Genomic DNA, 25,797 nt, shown 5'->3' with positions numbered 1-25,797 from the left:
TGATCGTTTCAGGATATCGAATACTGTAGTCAACTCTGTTGCTGGTGCATTGATAGTTGGTAGATATCCAACCACATCTTCTGATATTGGCACCTCATCTCTGGTTTTGATATTGAACCCAGTCCAACTTGGGAGTGTCTGCTTGTCAGTAGTTGTTTGTCTTGCTACGACCCATAGTAGATTCTTGCTTCTGGCCTCTTGGGATGCTTTTCTGGCGTCTAAGACAAAGTTGTCATTATTCTGGAGAGGCTGGGGACCCACACGTGCACCAGCTACATATACTTCTAGCTCTTCGGACTCCATATTAAGGGTCCTCTTCTTGAGTTTCTTAGCTGGTGGAAGATTTGGTTTGGGAGGAGGAAGCGGTCCATAGATCTTGGATTGCACTGCTATTCCATTCACGCGATGTGATGTTCCCTTGCCTGTTAGTGTTTCTTCAAGTCTGTCTATGTTATCCCATGCCACCTGCGTATGGATATGAGGTTTGATGGATGTTGGAAGAGCAACTTGCTGGTTGAGTTCTGTTGCTAACTTTTCAACACACAGGGCTGTGTCATTCTCTTCTAGCTGGTCATAAGACACTCCATGTCTGAACTTGTTCAGTGTGCGTATGATCTCGATGTTGCCAGTGAGAGTTTTAACTGCGTACGAAAGCATCATATGTTTTGGTGGTTGGTGCTTTCCACGTGTCACAGCATATATCATGTCCTGACTAAATGACTGGACCAGGGTGGCTATCCTAGATGATTGAACCTTACTTGCCGGGTCTCCAGTTAGCAGCCCAATGAGAAACCGCTCCAGCTCATATGGAATAGGTGTTACATCCTCAGCATCTGATGGATGGTATGGCCAGGGTGTGGGTTTCATGTCGTCTTTGATTTTTGTACGAATTGTCGCTGATGTTTGATCTATGATCTTGTTGGAGTCTTTCACTTTGTTTTTCCATATTTTGAGTTCCCTTTGCAGACATTGATTTTGGAAGACAGCATCTTCCAATGATACATTGTCTGGTACCATCACCAACTTTCCCTTGTCATCTGGAAATATCTTCACCGAACTCCCCAGCTCATATTAAAGCGTTCTATGAACATGTTTCTTTGTGGACTGTGTTAGACAATCAATCCCATCAGACAGCATGTATTCTTCTAATTTAGCAGTGAGTGACATGACTGGTATGATGGTCTTGTTTGGGATTACGTCTGTTCTGATATAGGTGAGAAGTTTTGCATATGCTTCTTTCTCGATCCTCTGATACTGTGCAAAATCATCTGTGTCATCGGGTCCATCTGCACCTTCAACCTCAGGCTGTATACATTCTCTGTTGTAATTCCTGTAGCATGAGAAATGGTAACACGCTTCTGCTGCCACAATATCTCTACTGGTAAGCACTATCATATCCTTATCATTTTTCTTTATTGCACATTCTCTCAATCTTTCATCTGCTCTGAGTTGAACAACTTGTGAAAGTTTTTCACGTGTATGAGACCCCTTCACATACTTGTCTCTGCGACAGAAGATGCACTCCGTATCATACACTCTTTTCTCTACTGATGATCTCCTACATGGCCTTTTGGGAGCGCTGCTACCTCCTGCTTCAGATTCAGTGTCTTCATTGGCTTTCCTCTTTAGCATGTTTAAATCTCGTTTCATGGTGAACAGGCTCCTACATTTTCGGTGGTAGAATATTTCTGGCACTTCATTGCCCTCAAGCCCCTCGGCAATATTGATGATATGTTCATGGTTCCTAACCTTAGCCGCTTCCAGTAATGTCAACCAAGATGTGTAGTTTTGTGGGCTCACCAGATGATCATCGTCATCCGATCTTGTCATGTGTACAACGCATTCTTTGCTTTCTGTGGCGCTGTTCATTTTGGAAAATTAGTAGACCTCATCACTTGGTGTGTACTATTATTTCTATTCTAATCGTATAGCATCTACTTTCTATCTACTCCGTTGCTCGTTGCTCCGACCACCGTTCCTACAGAAAAAAAAGCAAACAAAACTACAACAACGTTAAATTTTGTATGTAAAGTGGCGGCCATTTTGAAAATGGGTGATAACACACATTTAGCTACATCGTTGAATTTGCGAACATATTTTCTTATTCTAGAGGTAAAAACCTTGTCAAAAATCATTATTAGCCTTACTCCCTCAATTTGGTACCGGTTGACCCCCCTAGCTGATAGCCTACCAGAACTGACTAGAGCATCACAACAACAACAACCCTTTGGAACCCATGAGAATTAACCTTTAGAATTCAACACGGTGGGTTAGAAAGGTTTGTCTTCCTCATTTTTGACGGACAGACAGACATAGCCAAATATTGAAGTGGCTTCACAGCTTAAAAACTAGAACGGCACTCGGTAGAGAGCATACCTCCGCCAGGTAAACAGTTTACGTTTTGTATCCCAGAGTAGACCAGAAAATCACAATACAGAATCACATTTAATTAAAATCATCCATCAAATCAAAATCAAATACAACAACAACAGGCATTTTAAGGCCATTTTCCCTGCGAGAGCGGGGGTTAGCCTTGCGGGCCCCATGACGATCTTCTCCATTTTGCCCTATTTTCTGCATCTCTCCTTGTTAACGCCCTTGCCCGCATTTCTTCTTCCACCAACTTCAGCCAAGTCTTTCTCGGTCTTCCCCATCCTCTACTCCCTTCTACATTCATTTCCATCACTCTTCTCAACCAGTCACTTTCATCCTTCCTCAACACATGACCAAACCATCTCAACCTGTTTCTCTTCACAGCATCCACCACAGGCTCTACTCCCATCATCTTTTGCAATTCATCATTTGTCTTCCTCTCTCTCAACGATACTCCACACATCCACCGAACCATTCGCATTTTCCACCCTTTTCTCTTCACAGCATCCACCACAGGCTCTACTCCCATCATCTTTCGCAATTCATCATTTGTCTTCCTCTCTCTCAACGATACTCCGCACATCCACCGAACCATTCGCATTTCCACCCTTTCCAACCTTCGTTGCTGCTCTACGTTCATTACCCATGTCTCGCTCCCATAAATCATAACACTTCTCACACATGCAGCATACACCTTTCCCTTCAGCTTCAACGACACTCCCCTCCTCTTCAGCACACCACTCAGTTCCCGAAACGTCTTCCATACGTATTCCATTCGTATTTGGATCTTCACCAAAATCGAATTGATTAGTCCTCGTCACACGCCCAATCTATTCACCAAGTTTCGTCCAAATACTTCCATAACTTTTTGAGATATCCTGCTATATGTCCGTTTTAGCACTATCACTCAATGGTGAAGAATCACTTTTAAAATTATACGAGCCTGATCCGGAGCAAATGGCAAAGGAGGTCGGCAAATTGAGTACCAGTTAACTGGTAATTCCCTGTGTGTCGCAAGAGGCGTCTGACAGGGTTGTCGGCAGGAAGGGCATCCGGCCATAAAACATTGCTTCAAAAAGGGGCCCACGGTACCCAAAAAAGGCCAATCCCTGCTCTGCGGGGAAAAATGGCCTCGAAAGGCAGTTCCTGATCCGGAGCAGGATCGATTCGTCACAAACACAACCTGTCCACCAAGTTTCGTCCAAATACATCCACAACTTTTTGAGATGTCCTGCTATGTATTGTTTTTGGCCCTATCTCCCAATGGTGAAGAATCACCTAAAAAATTATAGTAGCCGGATCCGAATCCGGATCTTCGCCAAAATCGCATAATTTCGTCATTGTCACATACACTACATCTCTGCCAAATTTCGTTCAAATCCATCAACAACTTTTTGAAATATCTTGTTCACAAACGGACAGACAAACAAACAGACAGATAGGGGTGAAAACATAACCTCATCCACCTTTGGTGGCGGAGGTAAAAAGAGAAGACAATATTGGTTTTGTTAAGTTAATGCACAATAATCTTACTTTCCTGGGTACATTTGAAGAACAAAAAATATTTAGACACACGTAAAAGCTGTTAAATGGTACATCCTGTGTCGCCCAAGGAAAGTACTCACCGTGCAAACATGGATTTGCGCAGTACCAACATAAGCGAGTCCTTTAAGCCGACATTCACCTTCAGTAATGGCTGCAAATAAGGGATGTGAGAAAATTCAGACAATGACAGAAAGCACCGCTTTCATCCAAAAATAAATGGCAAATCAACTTGGTATTTCTTTTGCAAGCAGACCTTTGCCTACCTGGATGGCCTTAAGGAGGCCCAGCACTGCAGAGGGGGGTAGGTAACAAAGGTAATCAAACACTTCCTGCACCTTGGGAAGGCACTCATACAGAATGAGTGGTGCAGACATCACTGTATCTGACAGCAGTGCTGGAAAGACAGCGACAGCAATTCAAGGGCAATTCACCAAAAACAAGGAAGCAAAGGTTTTTTCTAATAGGGAGGTGGTGATGGGATGAGGCACAGTGAGGAGTAATATATGGGGCAGAACGAAGTAGAAGATTGGAGGAGGTGAAGGAATGATTTGAAAGAGAAAGGAAGGGGGCAAGGAGGCAGCTTTGTGGACGAGTTAAGAGGCAACTTTGAGGAACAGGAGGAGAAGGAGGAGGAGGAGGGGGTGAGAAGGAAGATTTGAAGGGGCAGGGTTAGGGGGAAGTTTTGAAGGATTTGGGAAGGACAGGGAAGGGGTTGACACTGAAAATGTACAAAAGGAACGATTAATGAAATACAAGCATCCATTGCAGGCTGGGGTTCTTGAGATTTTCAAGTCAGAGAAGCGTTTGAAACCGTTTGAGGAGGGGTGGAATAAAGGTGAGTTTAGAGATTGGAGAAAGAAAGAACTGTAAGAGATTGAATTTTTAGACTCTGAATAATTTAAAGAGCGATTTGAAAACAGCCTTTGGAAAAGGACGAGGAAGAGTGAATTGCAATAGAAGAGAGAATACAACACAGAGAGAAGGAAGTAGTTAGCATTTTAAAACATTTCAAAACAAATACGGTACTGTGAAGACCGTCTGACTATTCACCAAAATGAGGGCAGGAGGGCTGGGAGGACGGAGATTGCAGACAGAGGTTCAAAGAGGGGGAAAAAGAAGAACAACAAAAACCAGATCAACAAGCCACATGCAGCGGAGCTCGAAGGAACGTGGAGGTGTATATAAGCATTTCGTTAGTAAGGTATGGGGGGATCCTTTGTTATATACAGACTTGGCATTTAATATGGAATATTTTTTTTGTGGGGGTGAACTTACTTTTCAAGATGTCTTAGAACCAAAAGTTCATTGGAATTATGTTGAAATTATTCTAGATTTTGTTAATGTGACCTTTAAAAGAAACAAAAACCACATTTGACATTTCGAAACAAATAAATTGATCCTTGAAAGTGATGTAAACTGATATCGAATTCAATTCATGTACAGTACTGTGTTAAACTTCTGTACGTTTTCCAGAAGTATCTCTTTATTTTGCACATTAAACAAAATTTTTTTTAACAAAAACAAAAGTTAAATTACGACTGGGATTAAGGACAGTAAAATTACAGTTCAGTACTTCATGTAACCCCCACGAGCATTCAGGAGAGCACGTACACGTTGAGGCATGCTGGTTCACGAGATTTGCCAAGGTTTGGACAGGAATCGCTTGCCATGCAGTGACAATAGCCTGCTGCAATTCACGCACAGAGGTCGGCTGCTGGTCCAAATGGTCGATTTGACGCGTTAATTCTGCCCACAAGTTCTCTATCGGATTCATATCCGGGGACAAGGCAGGCCACTCCATATGCTCTACACCACGGTCAGCAAGAAAGTGTTGGATCATGCGAGCACGATGAGGCCGTGCATTGTCATCTTGGAAGACAAGGTTTCCTCGAAAGGCTGCACGAGCAAATGGAAGCAATGTTTCTTCCAGAATGGCCCTGTACTTGAACTGGTTCAGGTTTCCATTCAGAACAACCAGGTCAGTTTTGCCCCCTGCATGAAAAGCAGCCCAAACGGTCACCCCACCACCTCCAGCTTGGACTCTTGGCACTATACAATCTTTGTTGTAGGCTTCATGCACTTGTCTGCTTTCGGACGCGGCCATCTTGATGATAGACCAGAAATCTAGACTCGTCACTGTAGATCACGTGATTCCAGTGTCCTGGCTGCCATTGACGGTGCTCTCTGGCCCACTGCAATCGGCGCTGGTGGTGTTGTCTGGTCAGGCCTGGCTTTCTCAGGGGATGCCTGGCACGATAGCCTGCTTGAACCAGTCGTTGGTTGACTAGCCTTCTGGATACAGGCACATTTGTCAGTTGCTGCCACTCAGCCCTAAGCCGATTAGCTGACTTGGTACGGCCATTGCGGACTAACCTTTGCAGCTGGCGATCATCCCTCCTTGTGGTTCTGCGGGGACGTCCTGGCCACGGTATTGGAGTAGGGACACCCGTCTGAGCATTTCGTTTCAGGATCTTTGACACCTGACCTTGAGTGATGCCATAATGCCGAGCAATAGCATGCTGTTTCATGCCGTAATTTCGTAAAGCCACCACTCCATGACAAACAGCATTGTCGAGTTGACGGACCATCTCCAGAGGAAGCGGCAATAACTTTTGGAGACGTGCAGCAGTTGTTTTCCACTAATACAGAACGCAACAACCCTTGTGTACCCGACTGTGAAGCCAATCATCAAATGCACCTGTCCGTACATTTTGCCACGCCACCTGTGATATAATCCTGTTGTGGACTTCTTGCTGCGACAGACAATCAGTGACATGGTTCTTTTAACAAATAAATCACCAAAGTGTAAAAGAAACTCACCAGATTGATATACTGAGTTAAGAAAGTAAATCCAAGTCAAGAAAAAAAAATATTCCATATTAAATGCCAAGTCTATATATATTTTGATGGTTAGGTAAAAGCAGATCCGAGTAAAAAGAGAAAGGTTGAAAGAGATCATGAAGGAGGATGGTGAATACTTCACAAAGTGCCATGGGGAGGGAAGGTGAAGTTGGCAAGATGGTGAAGGTGAGGAGGGGAAGGTAGAGACAACACGTGCTCGTGGTGGGGGAGGGGGGATGGAGGAATTTATTTATTTATTTTATTTGCATGAATTTTAAAACAAAACCGAACTAAAACCAAACAGCAAAACAGACACAGCAAAAGAAACAGCAGAAAAACCGACGAAACGACCGGGAGTACTTATCATTGAGGAAAATGGAGGAGTCGAGAATCGGCACGACCGAACTCATGGAATCGGAACCAGAAGTGAATCATTATCACTTGAACCAAACACTCGATTTTGATTAAACTTGGCCACAAGCTTCATATTTGATGCCCAACGAAGGTGTATTGACTGCATCAAAATAGGTATTTGACCTCTTCTCCAAAACTACACACACAATTTTGATGAAAACTGACCACAACCCATGATGTACCAATGTGTGTTCACAGCATAAAAATAAATCTGGATCTAAGGGGGTCTCTGCGAGGTCTTTGAATGGCTGTTGCTCCTGATGCAGGTGAGCTTCACCACCCACAATCCTATGTGGGTGCTTGAAAATGCAACAAATAAAGGATTAATGAAAATAATGCAGGCAATAAAACGAAAGGTGAAGTGAAACGAATTCCTATATTGAGGAGCATCCACTCGGACTCGTATACAAACAACAAAACAACAACATGCATTTTAAGGCCATTTTCCCTGCTAGAGCGGGGGTTAGCCTTACGGTCCCCATGACAATCTTCTCCATTTTGCCCTATTTTCTGCATCTCTCCTTGTTAACCCCCTTGCCCACATTTCTTCTTCCACCATCTTTAGCCAAGTCTTTCTCGGTCTTCCCCGTCCTCTACTTCCTTCTACATTCATTTCCATCACTCTACTCAACCAGTCACTTTCATCCTTCCTCAACACATGACCAAACCATCTCAACCTGTTCCTCTTCACAGCATCAATCACAGGCTCTATTCCCATCATCTTTCGCAATTCATCATTTGTCTTCCTCTCTCTCAACGATACTCCGCACATCCGCCGAACCATTCGCATTTCCACCCTTTCCAGCCTTCGTTGCTGCTCGACGTTCATGACCCATGTCTCGCTCCCATAAATCATAACACTTCTCACACATGCAGCATACACCTTTACCTTCAGCTTCAACGACACCCCTCCTCATCAGCACGCCACTCAGATCCCAAAACTTCTTCCATGCACATCTCACTCTAGCAACCGTTGCCGAGTCTGATCCACCTTCTCCATTCAGCATGTCTCTGAGGTAGCAAAATGTTTTCACACCTTCCAGCTTCACGCCGTCTCCAAGATCTAACTCAACATTTCCTCCATCTGCAGCTCCCTCTGTGCACACCTTACATTTGAATGTAGCTGCCACACTGGTTAATGACCCTCTCAGACCACTACATTTTTGATGAACCCACTCAGCGCACATTGTACATTGAATGGAGTTCACTCCAACACCCTTCCTGCACACAGCACATGGCCACTTCCCAGTTCTTTCCACCTCACCACTTGCCATCACCTTCGTCTTTCCGATATTCACCTTCAGACCTTTTGTCTCCATACATTCCTTCCACTTGTTCATCTTTTCCTTCAGTCCATCCATACTTTCCGCAATCAACACCAGATCATCTGCCTACAACAACTCCCACGGTAAACCCTCCTTTACGTTGTGAGCCAGCACCTCCATCACAGCTACAAATAGTAGTGGACTTAGTACCGACCCCTGATGCACTCCCACCTTCACCTCAAACTCACCACTGTTCCCGTCCTTCGTCCTTACAGCTGTGTGCGCTCTTTTGTACATTGCCATCACTACTGTGATCAACCATTCCTCCACTCCTAACTTCCTCAATGCCCATGTCAATACTTCGCGTGGAACCCTATCGAATGCTTTCTCCAGATCAACAAACCCAAGAAACAACTTCTTCCTCTTCTCCATGTACTTCTCCTGCAACTGCCTCACAATAAAGAGCGCGTCTGTCGTACGAACAAGGGGAAAACTAAAGTAAAAATAAATAATGTTTCTGCCGGCACTCAGCTCTGGTCTCGATGAGCACTTTGGGAACTTGGTTGTCGTTGAAGCTCGACGCCACAGTGCGGGAAGCGCACAAGATGGCGGTGGCGCCGCGCTTTGAGCAGCCACTGGCATGAGGCAAGCAGATAGGTCGACCTCCTTCGGCTCGCTCGCGGCCTCCTCCGCCTCTGAAGAACAACACAGCCACCAAAACCTCCTCCCTTCCACTTGCAAAGCTCCCAAAAAGCACCAAAAGCTTTCACAGATCTCCTCACAGGTGCCCACACAGGCAAAACGTGACCGCCCACGACCAAAGCCAGGACCAAGAGAGAGAGAGAGGAAAACGCACCCTCCCCTCTTTTCGCTGACGTCACACTCGAAGCAATCCCGTGCCCCACCACTTCAGTCCATGGCCATGACCAATCATTCCCTTTGGGGCGGGGCCTCACGGCCCTTCTTGATGCCCATCGAGAATATTCGGCTGGGCGAGGTCATAATGTCTGGGTACCGTCGGCGATTATGTTGTTTGTAATTACGTGCCGAGTGTATGGCTGGCCGAGTAAATGTTTTATAAGAATGAAGGGAAAAATCACAGGGGCATTTACACACTGGGAATTTATCCTTATGCCTTACCTAATTAGCATAGCTCCACCCCTCGCATGGAGACACATAAATGCTTACACGGACATCCGGCCCTAACTTAGATACATCGAGGTGGTTTCACGGCATATGGAACACGTTAAACCTACACAATTCTATCTGGACGAAGGTATTTCATTACCTACTCCCACACACGTAACAGTATTATTAATAGATTATGGCAAGAGCAGTGCAGTGGAAGAAGTGAAATGAGGTATGCTCTGCAATCACAAAAAGTGTACCAAAGTGAGAGTAGAAAATAGAATTTGATATGAAAGTGATCAAATAGATTCCAGTTATGATCCTGCACAATTGAACAATGGTTACATAACTGAGCAAAAAATCATGGCAAACCGAATCATAACAAATGAATCATGACAAACATCAAACCAAGAAACCAAGTAGTTTTGAAAATTTGGTGTGCTATTGAAGTCTGACATTTGGTGTGCTATTGAAGTGGTAAACTGACAAAACCCAAAGTTGATGATACATTTATTTCCTTTTTGAAATCCAATGGCTCCATTTTGATGCTCAAAATGAAAAATCTGGGAGAATATAAAAAGAAAATGAAACTCTCTATACCTAGGTATTGTCGGATTGGTGATGAAGCTTTTGTGACAACTCGGTTCAAAAGTTGTTCGAGGATTTCACTTCGCATGGGTTCATGGACCTGCAAAAATAAAGTTTGGCAAAATTAATGAAGTCAAAAAGGATCAGGTAAATGAAAATATTATTGTATTTTTCTCCGGCATATCTAAACCTCATAGTTCCGATCGTTCACTTTCAACAAATTCAATTGGTTTCTACATGTCACCAATACTGCGCCATCCTGCATACTTGTAGAATGCAGCAAAATGCACCATCTTGCATTTCCCCATACAGTCAGACCCCAGAATGATTTACCACCCTCAGTTTTATCTTCCATCTGAAACCTACAGCAATTTAAGAATCAGATGAACAGACTTTTATTAACTTGCATCTTACTTCCCAGGTTTGGTATTTCTTACTGTTGCAAGAGGCCGCTGAGGTGACTGTGGGATTGGCCACTTCACTGCAATGAGCCTTAAAAAAAAAACCTCACAGTGTAGCTTGTGCATAACATGTAGACAAGGAGTTGGCCTCTGACATTACCATCTGAGCATGTCGGTCACTGCATGTCCATAACCTCATAATGTCCTTATAATTCATGTAAAAGTACACGATGATGTCTCAAAGTTGTTCTAATTAAAGAAATATACCACAAGTTCCAGCAGGAGCTTTATCTCACTGCATAAAAAAAAGAAAAGAAAAAAAGGACAAGGTAGAGAATGCATAACACCAAGACAACGACAATTTTGAACCTTGGATCATTGCATCACGACAAAAGTAAAATGAAATAAAATAGGCAAGTTCTGGTGACAATAAACAAGACAAGCCAATGCTGACAAAACTGCTATGCAAGTTGTGCAATGTAAATGAAGAGACGACAATTCTGAAATACTCTTTACAGTATTGCAATCTTTCCTTCAAATTTTGGATTGAAAATCAAAACTGGTTACACAGTATTCAAACATGCAAAGCCTCTTTTAACTCAAAGTGAGGACGAAATGAATACACAGCAGACTTCAAACCTTAAAAGTTTCCAAAAGAATCTTTGCTCCAAGTGCACAAGCCAGCTGGTTGATAGTCTTAAAAGGCCCAACAGTAGCTTCAGAAACTCTCCTGCCAGGACCAGACTTTTGTCCAAATGAGTCAAGAAGAACAAACCCAAGATGAAACAATCCCTGGGTGACATGGTCCCAGCCCAAAGTGCTGTAAGGAATGGTAGAGAAGGGGTGGAAAGGTGAAGAGTTCACATACAATCATCAACAAAAAAGATTCAATAAAAAGCTGTTTCAAAGCATATTGGTAGAGCTCAGTAAGTAGAGCACATAGTCACGTGAAAAAGTAAGTACACCCCTTGTAAAGTTTTGACTTTTTCAACATATTTCAACATACAGCTATTTGATCTTCATTTCAACAATATTGACAGATAAAGGTGATATGATACAACAAATATCATGAAACATTTACATTTTGTAGTCCATTGTATAATTTAAATAAACATAAATGCAAATTTCGCATGTGGAAAAAGTAAGTACACCCTTGGCACTAATAGGTGGTATTGCCCCCTTTGGCAGAAACAACCTCAAGTAGGCGTTTCTTTTAACTGTCTACCAGTCTCTGACATTGACTGGGAGAAGTTTTTGCCCACTTCTCCATGCAGAATTCTTTCAGCTGTGCGATGTTTGAGGGGTTTCTTGCATGCACAGCTCGTTTCAAATCCCCCCACAACATCTCGATGGGATTTAGATCTGGGCTTTGACTTGGCCATTCCAGAACCCTCCATTTCTTTCTTTTCAGCCATTCCTTGGTGGATTTACTGGTATGTTTAGGGTCATTGTCATGTTGCAAGGTCCACCTTCGGTTGAGCTTCAACTTTCCGACAGATGGCCTCACATTATCCTCAAGCACCCTCTGGTACAATGAAGAATTCATAGTGGATTATATAATGGTGAGCTGCGCAGGCCCTGATGCAGCAAAGCTGCCCCAAATCATAATATTTCCACCACCATGCTTTACAGTTGGTATCAGGTTCTTGTGGTCAAATGCTGTCTTTGGTTTTCGCCAAACATGTCTTCTGGTACTGTGGCTAAATAGCTCATCCTTTGTCTCACCTTTGTCTCATCTGTCCAGAGCACATTGTTCCAGAAGTGCTGGTTTTTGCCGAGGTGTTCATTGGCAAACTTTAGTCTTGCCCTGATGTTGTTTCTGGACAGCAAAGGTTTCCTCCTGGCACACGTCCCATGTAGATCAAATGTGTGCAGCCTCGTTCTAATGGTAGACTCGTGCACTTTGACATCAACAGTGGAAAGAGCTACCTGTTGGTCCCGTGATGACATTCTGGGGTTCTTAGAGACTTCTTTCAGCATCTTGCGGTCTGCTCTCGGGCTGAACTTGCTGGGGCGGCCTAGCCTGAACAAGTTGGCAGTTGTTTGGAATCTTCTCCACTTGTAGATGATCTTCCGGACAGTCGAACGATCAATTTCAAATTGTTTGGAGATCTTTTTAAATCCCTTCCCAGATTCGTCGGCATATATAACCTTCTTTCTGAAGGCCTCAGAGAGCTCTTTTGATCTAGGCATGGTGACGCTGCACAATTCAACAACAAAGAGCAAACCAAACTACATGTCTGAGGTTTAAATGACAGGTTCCTCCAAGATCCTCTTCAACGATGTTCTCATCATTTGCACCTGAGCTGGTGCACCTGATTCTAATTTTAGGTATTTGAAGTAGTGATAAATGTCGGGGTGTACTTACTTTTTCCACATGCGAAATTCGCATTTATGTTTATTTAAATTATACAATGGACTACAACAACAACACCACATGCATTTTAAGGCCATTTCCCCTGCTAGAGCGGGGGTTAGCCTTGCGGTCCCCATGACAATGTTCTCCATCTTGCCCTATTTTCTGCATCTCTCCTTGTTAACCCCCTTGCCCGCATTTCTTCTTCCACCATCTTTAGCCAAGTCTTTCTCGGTCTTCCCTGTCCTCTACTTCCTTCTACATTCATTTCCATCACTCTTCTCAACCAGTCACTTTCATCCTTCCTCTACACATGACCAAACCATCTCAACCTGTTCCTCTTCACAGCATCAATCACAGGCTCTCTTCCCATCATCTTTCGCAATTCATCATTTGTCTTCCTCTCTCTCAATTATACTCCGCACATCCATCGAACCATTCACATTTCCACCCTTTCCAACCTTCGTTGCTGCTCTACGTTCATTACCCATGTCTCGCTCCCATAAATCATAACACTTCTCACACATGCAGCATACACCTTTCGCTTCAGCTTCAATGACACTCCCCTCCTCATCAGCACGCCACTCAGTTCCCGAAACTTCTTCCGTGCACATCTCACTCGAGCAACCGTTGCCGAGTCTGATCCACCTCCTCCATTCAGCATGTCTCCGAGGTAGCAAAATGTTTTCACACCTTCCAGCTTCACACCGTCTCCAAGATACAACTCAACATTTCCTCCATCTGCAGCTCCATCTGTGCACACCTTACATTTGAATGTAGCTGCCACACTGGTTAATGACCCTCTCAGACCACTACATTTTTGATGAACCCACTCAGCGCACATTGTACATTGAATGGAGTTCACTCCGACACCCATCCTACACACAGCACAGGGCCACTTCCCAGTTATTTCCACCTCACCACATGCTTTACCACTTGCCATCACCTTCGTCTTTCCGATATTCACCTTCAGACCTTTTGTCTCCATACACTCCTTCCACTTGTTCATCTTTTCCTTCAGTTCCTCCATACTTTCCGCAATCAACACCAGATCATCTGCATACAACAACTCCCACGGTAAACCCTCCTTTACGTTCTGAGCCAGCACCTCCATCACAGCTGCAAATAGTAGTGGACTTAGTACCGACCCCTGATGCACTCCCACCTTCACCTCAAACTCACCACTGTTCCCGTCCTTCGTCCTTACAGCTGTGCGCGCTCTTTTGTACATTGCCATCACTACTCTGATCAACCATTCCTCCACTCCTAACTTCCTCAATGCCCATGTCAATACTTTGCGTGGAACCCTATCGAATGCTTTCTCCAGTTCAACAAACCCAAGAAACAACTTCTTCCTCTTCTCCATGTACTTCTCCTGCAACTGCCTCACAATAAAAAGCGCGTCTGTCGTTCCTCTTCCTGGCATAAATCCACACTGCATTTCGTCGATCTTCACTTTCTTCCTTATCCTCCTCTCCAACACCTTCATTCCATGCTCCAATAACTTTATCGCTCGGTACGAGCCACACTCCAGAGGGTCACATTTCCCCTTGTATAGAGGGACGAGGGTACTCAGTTCCCAATCCACTGGAATGCCGCCTTCTTTCACCACCAGATTACAGATCTCTGTCATTCTCTTCACACCCCAACTTCCTGCTGCCTTCAACATATCTCCCACAACTCCCGTCGGCCCTCCCACTTTTCTACTCTTCATTGCTTTTATCGCTTCCTCAACTTCCTTCTCAGTTATCTTCTCTGCCGGTCCTAAAACTGGGTTACTCTCTATGTTGCCATCCCATTCATTCTCTGTATTCAACAGCATTTCCATATATCTTTTCCATCTTCCTTTAATTCCATCTAATCTGGGTCCACAACGATTTGTCCCACTTCATCCTTCAAGCAACTCACCCCCATCACATCACACCTCTCTTTCGCTATCTGCTTTGCAATCCTGAATACTGCTCTCTGACCCTCTTCCGAATCCAAGCGTTCTCCGAACATTTTCCTACATGCTTCCTGCGCCTTTGCTACCTCTTTATTTGCAGCCCTTCTTGGCTGCCTTATAACTTTCATGCTCTGCTGTTTCTGCTCCCGTACCCTTCGCCTTCTGCCACTCCCTGAACTTCTTCCTCTTCTCGTCAATCCTCTTTCCAACTTCATCATCCCACCACCATGTTTCCGAGTGCCTCGGTGGTCCTTTTGTCCATCCACATACCTCACCAACGGCTCCCAACAGACTAGCTTTCATTTACATCCAACCACTTTCAAGCTCAACATCATCGTCTACCCCACTCAGCCTCTCTTTTAATGCCTCCCTTACTGTCACCTCTTTCAACCTCCACACCTTCATTCTCGGTTGGTACTTCACCCGCCGAGCTCTCCTCGCACCTTTCACCCTTATGCCGCAGACAACCAAGTGGTGCTGTGAAACAGCCTCCTCCCCCGGGATCACCTTTGTGTCCAGGAGGTGCCCCTTATCTCGCCTACGCACCATCAGGTAGTCAACGCTTGTCGTCGACCCACCTGACGTGTATGTAACAAGCTTATTATCCTCTTTCTGGAACTGAGTATTACAAATCAGCTCCATCAGCAAACTCCAAAATCCTTTCACCTTCTCCATTTCTCACACCATATCCGTAACCCCCATGAACTCCCTCAAAACCATCCATACTCCTTCCCACATGTCCATTTAGGTCTCCTCCTACCACAACAACTTCCTCATCTTTCACGTTTTCCATCAGCTTCTCTATCGCACACCAGATCTTGTCCTTCTCTTCATCGCTCCGACCAACCTGCGGAGCATATCCCGAGATGACGTTCACCAAGAGCTTTCCAATCATCATTTTCACCATCATCAACCTATCACTCATTCTAGTCACACTCACGACACTGTCTACAAACTCCTCAGAAAACAGCACACCAACACCATTCACGCCCTCCGGGCACCCTTTACACACAAGCTTGTATTTCTGGCCCTGCCTACCCTTCACCATTCTCACACCACTTCCCCTCCATCTCGTCTCTTGCACACAACATATGTCCACTCTTCTTCTGATCAATACTTCCACCACTTCTCCTGATCTCCCTGTCATTGTCCCTACATTCCATGTCCCAAACCTCAGAAACCGATCTCCACTTCGGGCTGTACCCTGCCCATATGTAGTTGTAATTGTCATGGTTCTCTTTTTGAGGCAATGTTTTTATGGCCGGATGCCCTTCCTGACGCCAACCCTCTTCGTCGTCTCTTACAACACGCAGGGTTACGGTGTACCTATTCTAATCCAGGGTACACACTGGGAAACGTTTAAAACATGGAAATTCTGGGGGGGGGGGGGGGGGGGGGGGGGCATCACGGCTGCGGGGACCCGTCAGCACCACGCCACGGCGGCCCGGTAAGCACCACACCACGTTGGCCCGGTCAGCACCACACCACGTCGGCCCGGTCAGCACCACACCACGTCGGCCCGGTCAGCACCACACCACGTCGGCCCGGTCAGCACCACACCACGTCGGCCCGGTCAGCACCACACCACGTCGGCCCGGTCAGCACCACACCACGTCGGCCCGGTCAGCACCACACCACGTCGGCCCGGTCAGCACCACACCACGTCGGCCCTGTCTGCACCACACCACGTCGGCCCGGTCACCACCACACCACGTCGGCCCGGTCAGCACCACACCACGTCGGCCCGGTCAGCACCACACCACGTCGGCCCGGTCAGCACCACACCACGTCGGCCCGGTCAGCACCACACCACGTCGGCCCGGTCAGCACCACACCACGTCGGCCCGGTCAGCACCACACCACGTCGGCCCGGTCAGCACCACACCACGTCGGCCCGGTCAGCACCACACCACGTCGGCCCGGTCAGCACCACACCACGTCGGCCCGGTCAGCACCACACCACGTCAGCCCGGTCAGCACCACACCACGTCAGCCCGGTCAGCACCACACCACGTCGGCACGTTTTCCGGGCACAAGCACTTGACCGCCTGGATGCTCTCTCATTGCGTTGCATCTTCTCGGCAGATTGGTCAGCACGTCCACTTGTGTCAGCTTTTGATGCGTCGGTCAACCAGCAGTCATATCTGCATATGTTGGAGAATTGCCTCACACCTGAACTTGACGTGGACTCGCCAAGGAGATTTATTTCCAACAGGATGGGACACTTGCACATCATGTATGTGCGGCACAAATTTATCCAGGTGTTGTGGGATCAAGTGGCCCAGCCGCCCAGGTACACACAACCACGGTGCGGCCCAACGACCTCCACCACCAGTTGTAAAGCAGCAGGGCTGTTTTTGGAAAACTGAACTCATTCCATGCCCTATTGCGCTCAAACTATCATTATACAATGGACTACAAAATGTAAATGTTTCATGATATTTGTTGTATTATATCATCTCTATCTATCAATATTGTTGAAATGAAGATCAAATAGCTGTATGTTGAAATATATTGAAAAAGTCAAAACTTTACATGGGGTGTACTTACTTTTTCACGTGACTGTAGCTCCACCAAACTGAACAGTATATATTTTGTATCCCACTGATAGGCTGGATCTGCATCTGCACCTGAACCAAAATCTAATCTGCTTCTTCTCGTCACCTAACCAACCGATCCACCTCGTTTTGTAATAACTCATCCACAACTTATTGCTTGTGTTTTCTATTTACAGCAGAGTAAAGTACGAGTACGTAATGTTCTTAACCTCACGCACCTTGCTGTTTTGTAAGTCATCGCGCTGTGTTGGAATTAATTTAAAAGGGAAAAGTCTTGTTTTTGTTTATTTTATACTATATTTATTTTATTTATATGTTTATTTCAATGTGAACATGATTTATATTTATTTTACATTTTTATTTCAATTGATAAGTGTTTATTTCTGGTTGCCGCCGACCTTCCTCTATATTTTCCCGAAGCCAAAGAACCGATTCTCCCTGTTCCCATTGTCCTTAGTTGTCACTATCGCGGTTTTAACTGTTGCGGCATTTTCCCGGAATGTAACCCCCATGATATTTGAGGGTTTACTGTATAGTTAGCCCTATCATTCAATGGTGAAGAATCAATTTGAAAAAATTCTCGAAACCAGACCTTCACTAAAATCTAATCAATACGTCGTTGTCACACACCCAACCTATCCAATAAGCTTTGTCTGAATCCGTCCGCAAATTTGTCCAAACCTTTGAGATATCCTGCTCACACACAAACAGACAAACAGGCAGGGGTGAAAATATAAACTCCATCCACCTTTGGTGGCAATGATAATAAAAGAAGAAGTCAAATAAACAATAACAAAATAACTTCAATAGAGTTTAAAATAAACAAGTCAGGAGACGACGATGGTTCACGAGCGAGCGGTATTCAATGACAAAGGACGGAATATAACCGAAACAGGCCCGGACAGGCCAGGCCTGGAAATGTCAAAACTAAGGTTACTGACCTTGAAATGAGATAGACAATAATGTATAATCAGTTATGAGGTTAGTTAGCTACACAATACCGAAAATTCAGTTCGATTCCGACAACTTTGAAAATTTGACCTTTGTGACCTTCAAAGGTCAAAGGTCGAAGATTCTGAAATTTGTTGGAAAACGTCATGATGTATGTGATAATATAAGATCATGTACGACATTTCACCCTATCAGGAAGCGAACAATGTGATAAAACCATCAAAAATCTACTTTTCTAAATTTTGTGACCTTGTGACCTTGACCTTGGGGCGAAAATGAAAAATCGAGTTCCTTGGGGCTAGACACATGACATTGGCCTAACCAAATATCGAAACCCCTGTCAGATTCCACCATACCCCTCGGAGAAGATGTAGCTTGAACTCGATTACCCCCTAAAAAGACATCTTTTTCAGGCGTGGCTCCGCCCACAATGGGAGTAATACGCCCACTCTACGCAGGACACAACTAGATCATGATATCAACCTCCCACCCAAGTTTCATCAAGATCGGATGATATCATCGGGTAGTTATGCTGCGGACAGACAGACAGACACACAGACACACATGCAGACAGACGCACACACATGACGAATATAGTGGTCACTTGATAACTCGTGAACCAAAAACGACCAGAGCGAAATATAAACTGTAAACCCTGGTAGGTTAATGAGCAAATCTGTTTTCATAGGCACAGTTTTACTTCTGGCTGCTCTAGCAAAGCAGGAGCACTGATGGAGCTTGTTGCACTTTGCTCAAGGTGGCTCACACCTGTTCTGCACAGTCTCGACAATGACCTCCGAGATATGGCACTCTTCAGGAATGAGCTCTCGAATAAGACTTGATGATCGCTGCATCTGTGAATCCTTTAGGCTCTTCACGATTGTAATTTTCATGAATTCGTAGATCTAAAACAGATAAAAATGGTTGATTGTTAAATGGTCCAACCTTCCCGAACATAGATCAAGAATAAAAAAACAGATTGCAATCAATGTTGTATTCTACTGATAATTACAAAAATGTTACAATATATATACTGTATTGATGAGAAATACCTGCTCCTCAAATCTTTGAATCCGGGCCACCGACATGGCTAGTGCAATTTGGAATGGGCAGAGCACTTTTCCTACTTCTCCCACTTGTCGACTCTGTAAAATAATATTGTTAACATACATTTGCATTCCTGGATTGCTCTGGATATCCCCATTCCGTCTGTCATGCCACTTTGATAAGGTGGGGTGTCCGACAAAATCGACATTTTATTTTGTTTTTCATTAGAGTACAAGAATATAAATGATGTCTGATGGGATGGTGCAGAGGTTGCACATTTAACTTTGAGCTGTCGAGTATGGGTTCCAGTATTGGCCTAAATCGAAGCAGTATAACTGATGTGTCACAAGCACGGCATTGAATCACAAAATGCCATGTCTCTCGGATGGACATTAAGCTGGGTGTACTCTCTACTAGCATTACTTGGTGTACATTAATGATCCGACGGTGTCTTTCAACAAAAAGCATACGATTTATCACTTGTACCCTGGCCAAATTCCAAACTCCTGCCCTTACCGACAAGGGCATTGGTGAATGGGGCTGCACAATCACAGCCCTGGGAGAATAGTTCACACCTGGAGGATGAACTTGTAAATGGTCGTGGTCCAATGTATATAGAAAAAAACAAATAAAATAAAGGTACACATAATTGTGGGAAACGTTTTTTTTCGAGTTAACTATATATATGTTAATACATTGTTTATATATTATATATGTTTACATATGTTGAAGAAAAAAAATACGTTGGTCATCTTAGATTATTGTGAATATCTTGTTCCTAGGACATTTGGACACCCCTCTTTTTCATCTCCATTCACTGTACAGCATGTTGTTTGCCGAAAAAACAAAAACAAAAACAAACCAAAACAGCATGCATAGAGTGCATACTCTCATCTCGCATGCTCATTCTGAACAAAAATAACATCGTTAACTGATCACTCCACTATCGTGGCCCATATACCCATATCATCCATGCACCCCATTATGTCACATACATTGCCATTATCCGTAGCTTTATTGATTATTATTTATTGATTATTAGGATATTTAATGACCGCTTTTGTGCACATCAAGGCTAAATTGGGTCAATAAAGGTGAATATGAAAAAAAACCATTCAAATTGTATTCCCCATGGCTAGTCGATCATACGTATGAAGTTTTGCATCGATCTGTTAAGCGGTTCTGGAATTTTGAATGCATTTTTATTTTCAGTCCAATATGGCCACCAGACAACATGACCGATAACGTCATAAATTTTATTCACAAACATTGGGTCTTAGATCAGATATATGAAGTTTCAGATTTTTCGGACAAGGATTTAGATTCAATCAATCATGGCTGGAATACCACTTCACCGACACGACGTCAACATTCTCACCCTATATAGCCAATGGAGAGTTGATGCCATAAGCCAAGTTTCTTCTCCCCCCCCCCCCCCCCCCCCCCCTCTCTCTCCTCCCGTTGAGCAGTTTCGAAGGAAAATATGTCCATATTTCTTTTTCCTTAATCCAATATGGCTGCCATACCATGTGACCTATGATGTCAGAATTATTCATAAAATATTCTCCACGGGGAGTCCTTCCTATGCTGCAAGTTTTGCATCGATTGGACAAGCGGTTGCAGAGAAAAAACATTTTTAAAGCAAGCAGAACGAACGAATGAACGAACACGCACACACACACACACACACACACACAGACACACACACAGACACACAGACACACACACACACACACACACACACACAAAATGTCTCGCATCCCCTTTGGGGCAAAACTTTAAAAAAAAGAAGAAAAAAAAAGAAAAAAAAGAATGGAAACTAAATAAACTTAGTTATACACCCACAAGCACACAACCCAAATACTGTCCAATTTGCTTATCCATGAAACATAGCAATGGAAAAAGCCTCCAAATTACCATTAAGAAATAAGGTATTTTGTGATATTTAATTTATAATGCAAAATAAAAAAGTGAGCAAGACATAACAAGTGTGCGTTTAACAAACCCTGAGGCCTTTTATGAACTCTCGGCCAAGGCCTTGGTCCAACCCAATGGCGAAAGCCACATGCAGAATGACTGTGCCCTCCACTTGTCTTAATTTCTGCCAAGACAGGGATGGATCCACAAGCTCTGCATGGTTGGGCTCTTTCCTGTATCAATCCCACACACAAACACAAGCAGTCATGAAATGTCTGTATTCATAACAGGCTTACCAGTGAAAAGTAGAACGGCACTCAGTAGAATCCATACCTCCACCAGGCTGAACATTTTGTTTTGTATCCCACCGATAGGCCGGATCTGCATCCGGACCTTAACCAAAATTGGCTTATTATTGTCACCTGCCCAACTCATCCACCAATATTTGTCATAATCCATCCATAACTTTTTGAAATATCATGCTATATATCGTTTTTGGCCCCATCTCTCAATGGTGAGGAATCACTTGAGAAATAAAAAATTCTCGTATCTGGATCCAGATCTTCACCAAAATCTAATAATTTCGTCCTTGTCAGACACCCAACTGTCCACCAAGTTTCGTCCAAATCTGTCCACAACTTTTTTTGAGATATTCTGCACAAAGACACAGACAGGGGTGAAAATATAACCTCCATCCACTTTCGGTGGTGGAGGTAATAAAAAAGCAAATAGTGGGGGCAAGGGGAAGAGGTGGGAGAGAGGACAAAAGAAACCTTCCACATATTAAAGATGGAAAACCAACATTTTTGACTGCCATTCCTGCACACCTGATTTGCCATGGCCCTCAAAAATTGACAGAACATTTGCATTTTGTCTCAAACGATAGATCATGCATGACATACGTGTGCGAATTTTGATTTTCCTTGCAGCGTTGGTCCAAGCGGCTGAAAAATGATATAATTCCATCCAGCACCTCATGCTTCTGACCCTGTCGAGAGAATCAAAGAGAAAAATATGGCACTGTCCAACTAAAGTCACACATTCACCTGCCTTGTCATAAAGTTATTTGAGACGGACAACATGAGAAATACATGATCAGAGGATGGAAGGGGGATACAAGGGCAAGGGAGGAGAGAAAGGAGAGGTAGACTAAAAGTCAAGAAGTAAGGAGAGGTAGTAGTATAGTGATTATATACTTTGTGAAAACAACACAGAGCATGATGGTGCAGCCTCACATGTTGACCTTGCTGCACCACCATGGATACCTAAACAAACTGGTCAGTGGCAATGTGCTTTATGTTGTTGCTATTCAGGAGGTAGATCAGGTCACTCATGAGTTGTAGTACAAGTTTCTGTAGTTGAGGATTTACCCTGGATTGGCCTCAAATACATAATGGGGTACTACTGTATCAGTGCTCAACCAGGAAAGAAATTAGAATATTAAGGGGGGTGGGGGGGGGGGGGGGAAAGAGAGAAAGACAGAGACGTGGCTGGCAGAGAGGGAGACGGGTGGGCAGACAGGGAGACGGGGTGGGCAGACAGGGAGACGGGGTGGGCAGACAGGGAGACGGGGTGGGCAGACAGGGAGACGGGGTGGGCAGACAGGGAGACGGGGTGGGCAGACAGGGAGACGGGGTGGGCAGACGGAGACGGGGAGGGCAGACAGGGAGACGGGGTGGGCAGACAGGGAGACGGGGTGGGCAGACAGGGAGACGGGGTGGGCAGACAGGGAGACGGGGTGGGCAGACAGGGAGACGGGGTGGGCAGACAGGGAGACGGGGTGGGCAGACAGGGAGACGGGGTGGGCAGACAGGGAGACGGGGTGGGCAGACAGGGAGACGGGGTGGGCAGACAGGGAGACGGGGTGGGCAGACAGGGCGACGGGGTGGGCAGACAGGGCGACGGGGTGGGCAGACAGGGCGACGGGGTGGGCAGACAGGGAGACGTGGTGGGCAGACAGGGAGACGTGGTGGGCAGACAGGGAGACGTGGTGGGCAGACAGGGAGACGTGGTGGGCAGACAGGGAGACGTGGTGGGCAGACAGGGAGACGTGGTGGGCAGACAGGGAGACGTGGTGGGCAGACAGGGAGACGTGGTGGGCAGACAGGGAGACGTGGTGGGGAGCGAGGGAGACGTGGTGGGGAGCGAGGGAGACGTGGTGGGGAGCGAGGGAGACGTGGTGGGGAGCGAGGGAGACGTGGTGGGGAGCGAGGGAGACGTGGTGGGGAGCGAGGGAGACGTGGTGGGGAGCGAGGGAGACGTGGTGGGGAGCGAGGGAGACGTGGTGGGGAGCGAGGGAGACGTGGTGGTGAGCGAGGGAGAAGTGGTGGGGAGCTAGGGAGACGTGGTGGGGAGCTAGGGAGACGTGGTGGGGAGCGGGGGAGACGTGGTGGGGAGCGATGGAGACGTGGTGGGGAGCTAGGGAGACGAGCTGGGAGATATGGTGACCTGCTGGGAGATAGGGAGATGTGGTGGGGAGACATGGTGTGTTGATCGGGAGACGTGCTGGGGGTGATAGGGAGATTTGCTGGGGAGATAGGGAGATATGCTGGGAGATAGGGAGACGTGCTGAGAGATAGGGAGACGTGCTGAGAGATAGGGAGACGTACTGGGGAGATAGGGAGACGTGCTGGTGAGATAGGGAGACGTGCTGGTGAGATAGGGAGACGTGCTGGGGAGATAGGGAGACGTGCTGGGGAGATAGGGAGACGTGCTGGGGAGATAGGGAGATGTGCTGGGAGATAGGGAGATGTGCTGGGAGATAGGGAGACGAGCTGGGAGATAGGGAGACGAGCTGGGAGATGTGGTAGGGAGATAGGGAGACGTGCTAGGGAGATGTGGTGGGGAGATAGGGAGACGCGCTGGGGAGATGTGGTGGGGAGATAGGGATACGTGGTGGGGAGATAGGGAGACGTGGTGGGGAGATAGGGAGACGTGGTGGGTTGATAGGGAGACACGCTGGGGAGATAGGGAGACGTGGTGGGGAGATAGGGAGACGTGGTGGGGAGATAGGGAGACATGCTTGGGAGATGCGCTGGGGAGATCGGGAGACGAGCTGGGGAGATAAGGAGAGGTGGTAGGGAGATAGCAAGACGTGGTGGAGAGATACGGAGACATGGTGGGAAGAGAGGAAGACGTGGTGGGAAGAGAGGAAGACGTGGTGGGAAGAGAGGAAGACGTGGTGGGGAGATAGGGAGACGTGGTGGGGAGATAGGGAGACGTGGTGGGGAGACATGATGGGGAGATAGGGAGATGCGCTGGGGAGATGAGCTGGGGAGATAAGAAGAGGTGGTGGGGAGATCGCAAGACGTGGTGGGGAGATAGGGAGACGTGGTGGGAAGAGAGGAAGACGTGGTGGGAAGAGAGGAAGACGTGGTGGGAAGAGAGGAAGACGTGGTGGGGAGATAGGAGGACGTGGTGGGGAGATCGGGAGACGTGGTGGGGAGATATGATGGGGAGATAGGGAGACGTGATGGGAAGAGAGGGAGACGTGGTGGAAAGAGAGTAAGATGTGGTGGGGAGATAGGGCGATGTGGTGGGGAGATAGGGAGACGCGCTGAGGAGATAAGGAGAGGTGGTGGGGAGATAGCAAGACGTGGTGGGGAGATAGGGAGACGTGGTGGGAAGAGAGAAAGACGTGGTGGGAAGAGAGGAAGACGTGGTGGGAAGAGAGGAAGACGTGGTGGGAAGAGAAGAAGACGTGGTGGGAAGAGAGGAAGACGTGGTGGGAAGAGAGGAAGACGTGGTAGGGAGATAGGAAGACGTGGTGGGGAGATAGGGAGACGTGGTGGGGAGATATGATGGGGAGATAGGGAGACGTGGTGGGAAGAGAGGGAGACGTGGTGGAAAGAGAGTAAGATGTGGTGGAGAGATAGGGCGATGTGGTGGGGAGATAGGGAGACGTGGTGGGGAGATAGGGAGATGTGGTGGGGAGATAGGGAGACGTGGAGGAAAGAGAGGAAGATGTGGTGGGGAGATCGGGAGATGTCGTGGGAAGATAGGGAGACGGAGCCATGCTGGGGAAATAGGGAGATGTGCTGGAGAGATGTGCTGGGGAGATAGGGAGACGTGGTGTAAAGATAGTGATATGTGGTGCGGCAATAGGGAGACGTGCTGAGGAGATGGGGAGACATGCTGGGAAGAGAGGAAGACGTGGTGGCAAGAGAGGAAGACGTGGTGGAAAGAGAGGAAGACGTGGTGGAAAGAGAGGAAGACGTGGTGGGGAGATAGGGAGACGCGCTGGGGAGACGTGGTGGGTTGATAGGGAGACGTGCTGGGGAGATAGAGAGATGTGCTGAGGAGATAGGGAGACGTGCTGGGAGATAGGGAGACGTGCTGGGAGATAGGGAGACGTGCTGGGAGATAGGGATACGTGCTGGGAGATAGGGAGACGTGCTGGGAGATAGGGAGATGGGCTGGGAGATAGGGAGATGGGCTGGGAAGATAGGGAGACGAGCTGGGGAGATAG

The 25,797-nt window shown here is 46.2% G+C and overlaps 1 protein-coding gene across 2 annotated transcripts in view; it reads right to left on the bottom strand.

The window, feature by feature from the left end:
• FANCI (FA complementation group I) overlaps window positions 1-25,797 on the bottom strand; it is a 129,749-nt gene that overhangs the window by 28,336 nt on the left and 75,616 nt on the right. For both annotated transcript variants that reach the window (XM_078771854.1, XM_078771855.1), the window contains exons 9-16: window positions 22,232-22,317; window positions 21,418-21,562; window positions 19,418-19,510; window positions 19,134-19,270; window positions 11,195-11,375; window positions 10,167-10,254; window positions 4,182-4,312; window positions 3,999-4,069 (exon numbers count right to left, since the gene is read on the bottom strand). In XM_078771854.1, coding sequence (XP_078627980.1) covers window positions 3,999-4,069; window positions 4,182-4,312; window positions 10,167-10,254; window positions 11,195-11,375; window positions 19,134-19,270; window positions 19,418-19,510; window positions 21,418-21,562; window positions 22,232-22,317 — 932 coding nt within the window. The remainder of the gene's footprint in view (window positions 1-3,998; window positions 4,070-4,181; window positions 4,313-10,166; window positions 10,255-11,194; window positions 11,376-19,133; window positions 19,271-19,417; window positions 19,511-21,417; window positions 21,563-22,231; window positions 22,318-25,797) is intronic.

Source organism: Myxine glutinosa, chromosome 2, assembly GCF_964187855.1.
Source record: "Myxine glutinosa chromosome 2, kmMyxGlut1.1, whole genome shotgun sequence".
NCBI lineage: Eukaryota > Metazoa > Chordata > Myxini > Myxiniformes > Myxinidae > Myxine > Myxine glutinosa.
This window is presented reverse-complemented; position numbering and strand designations above follow the sequence as displayed.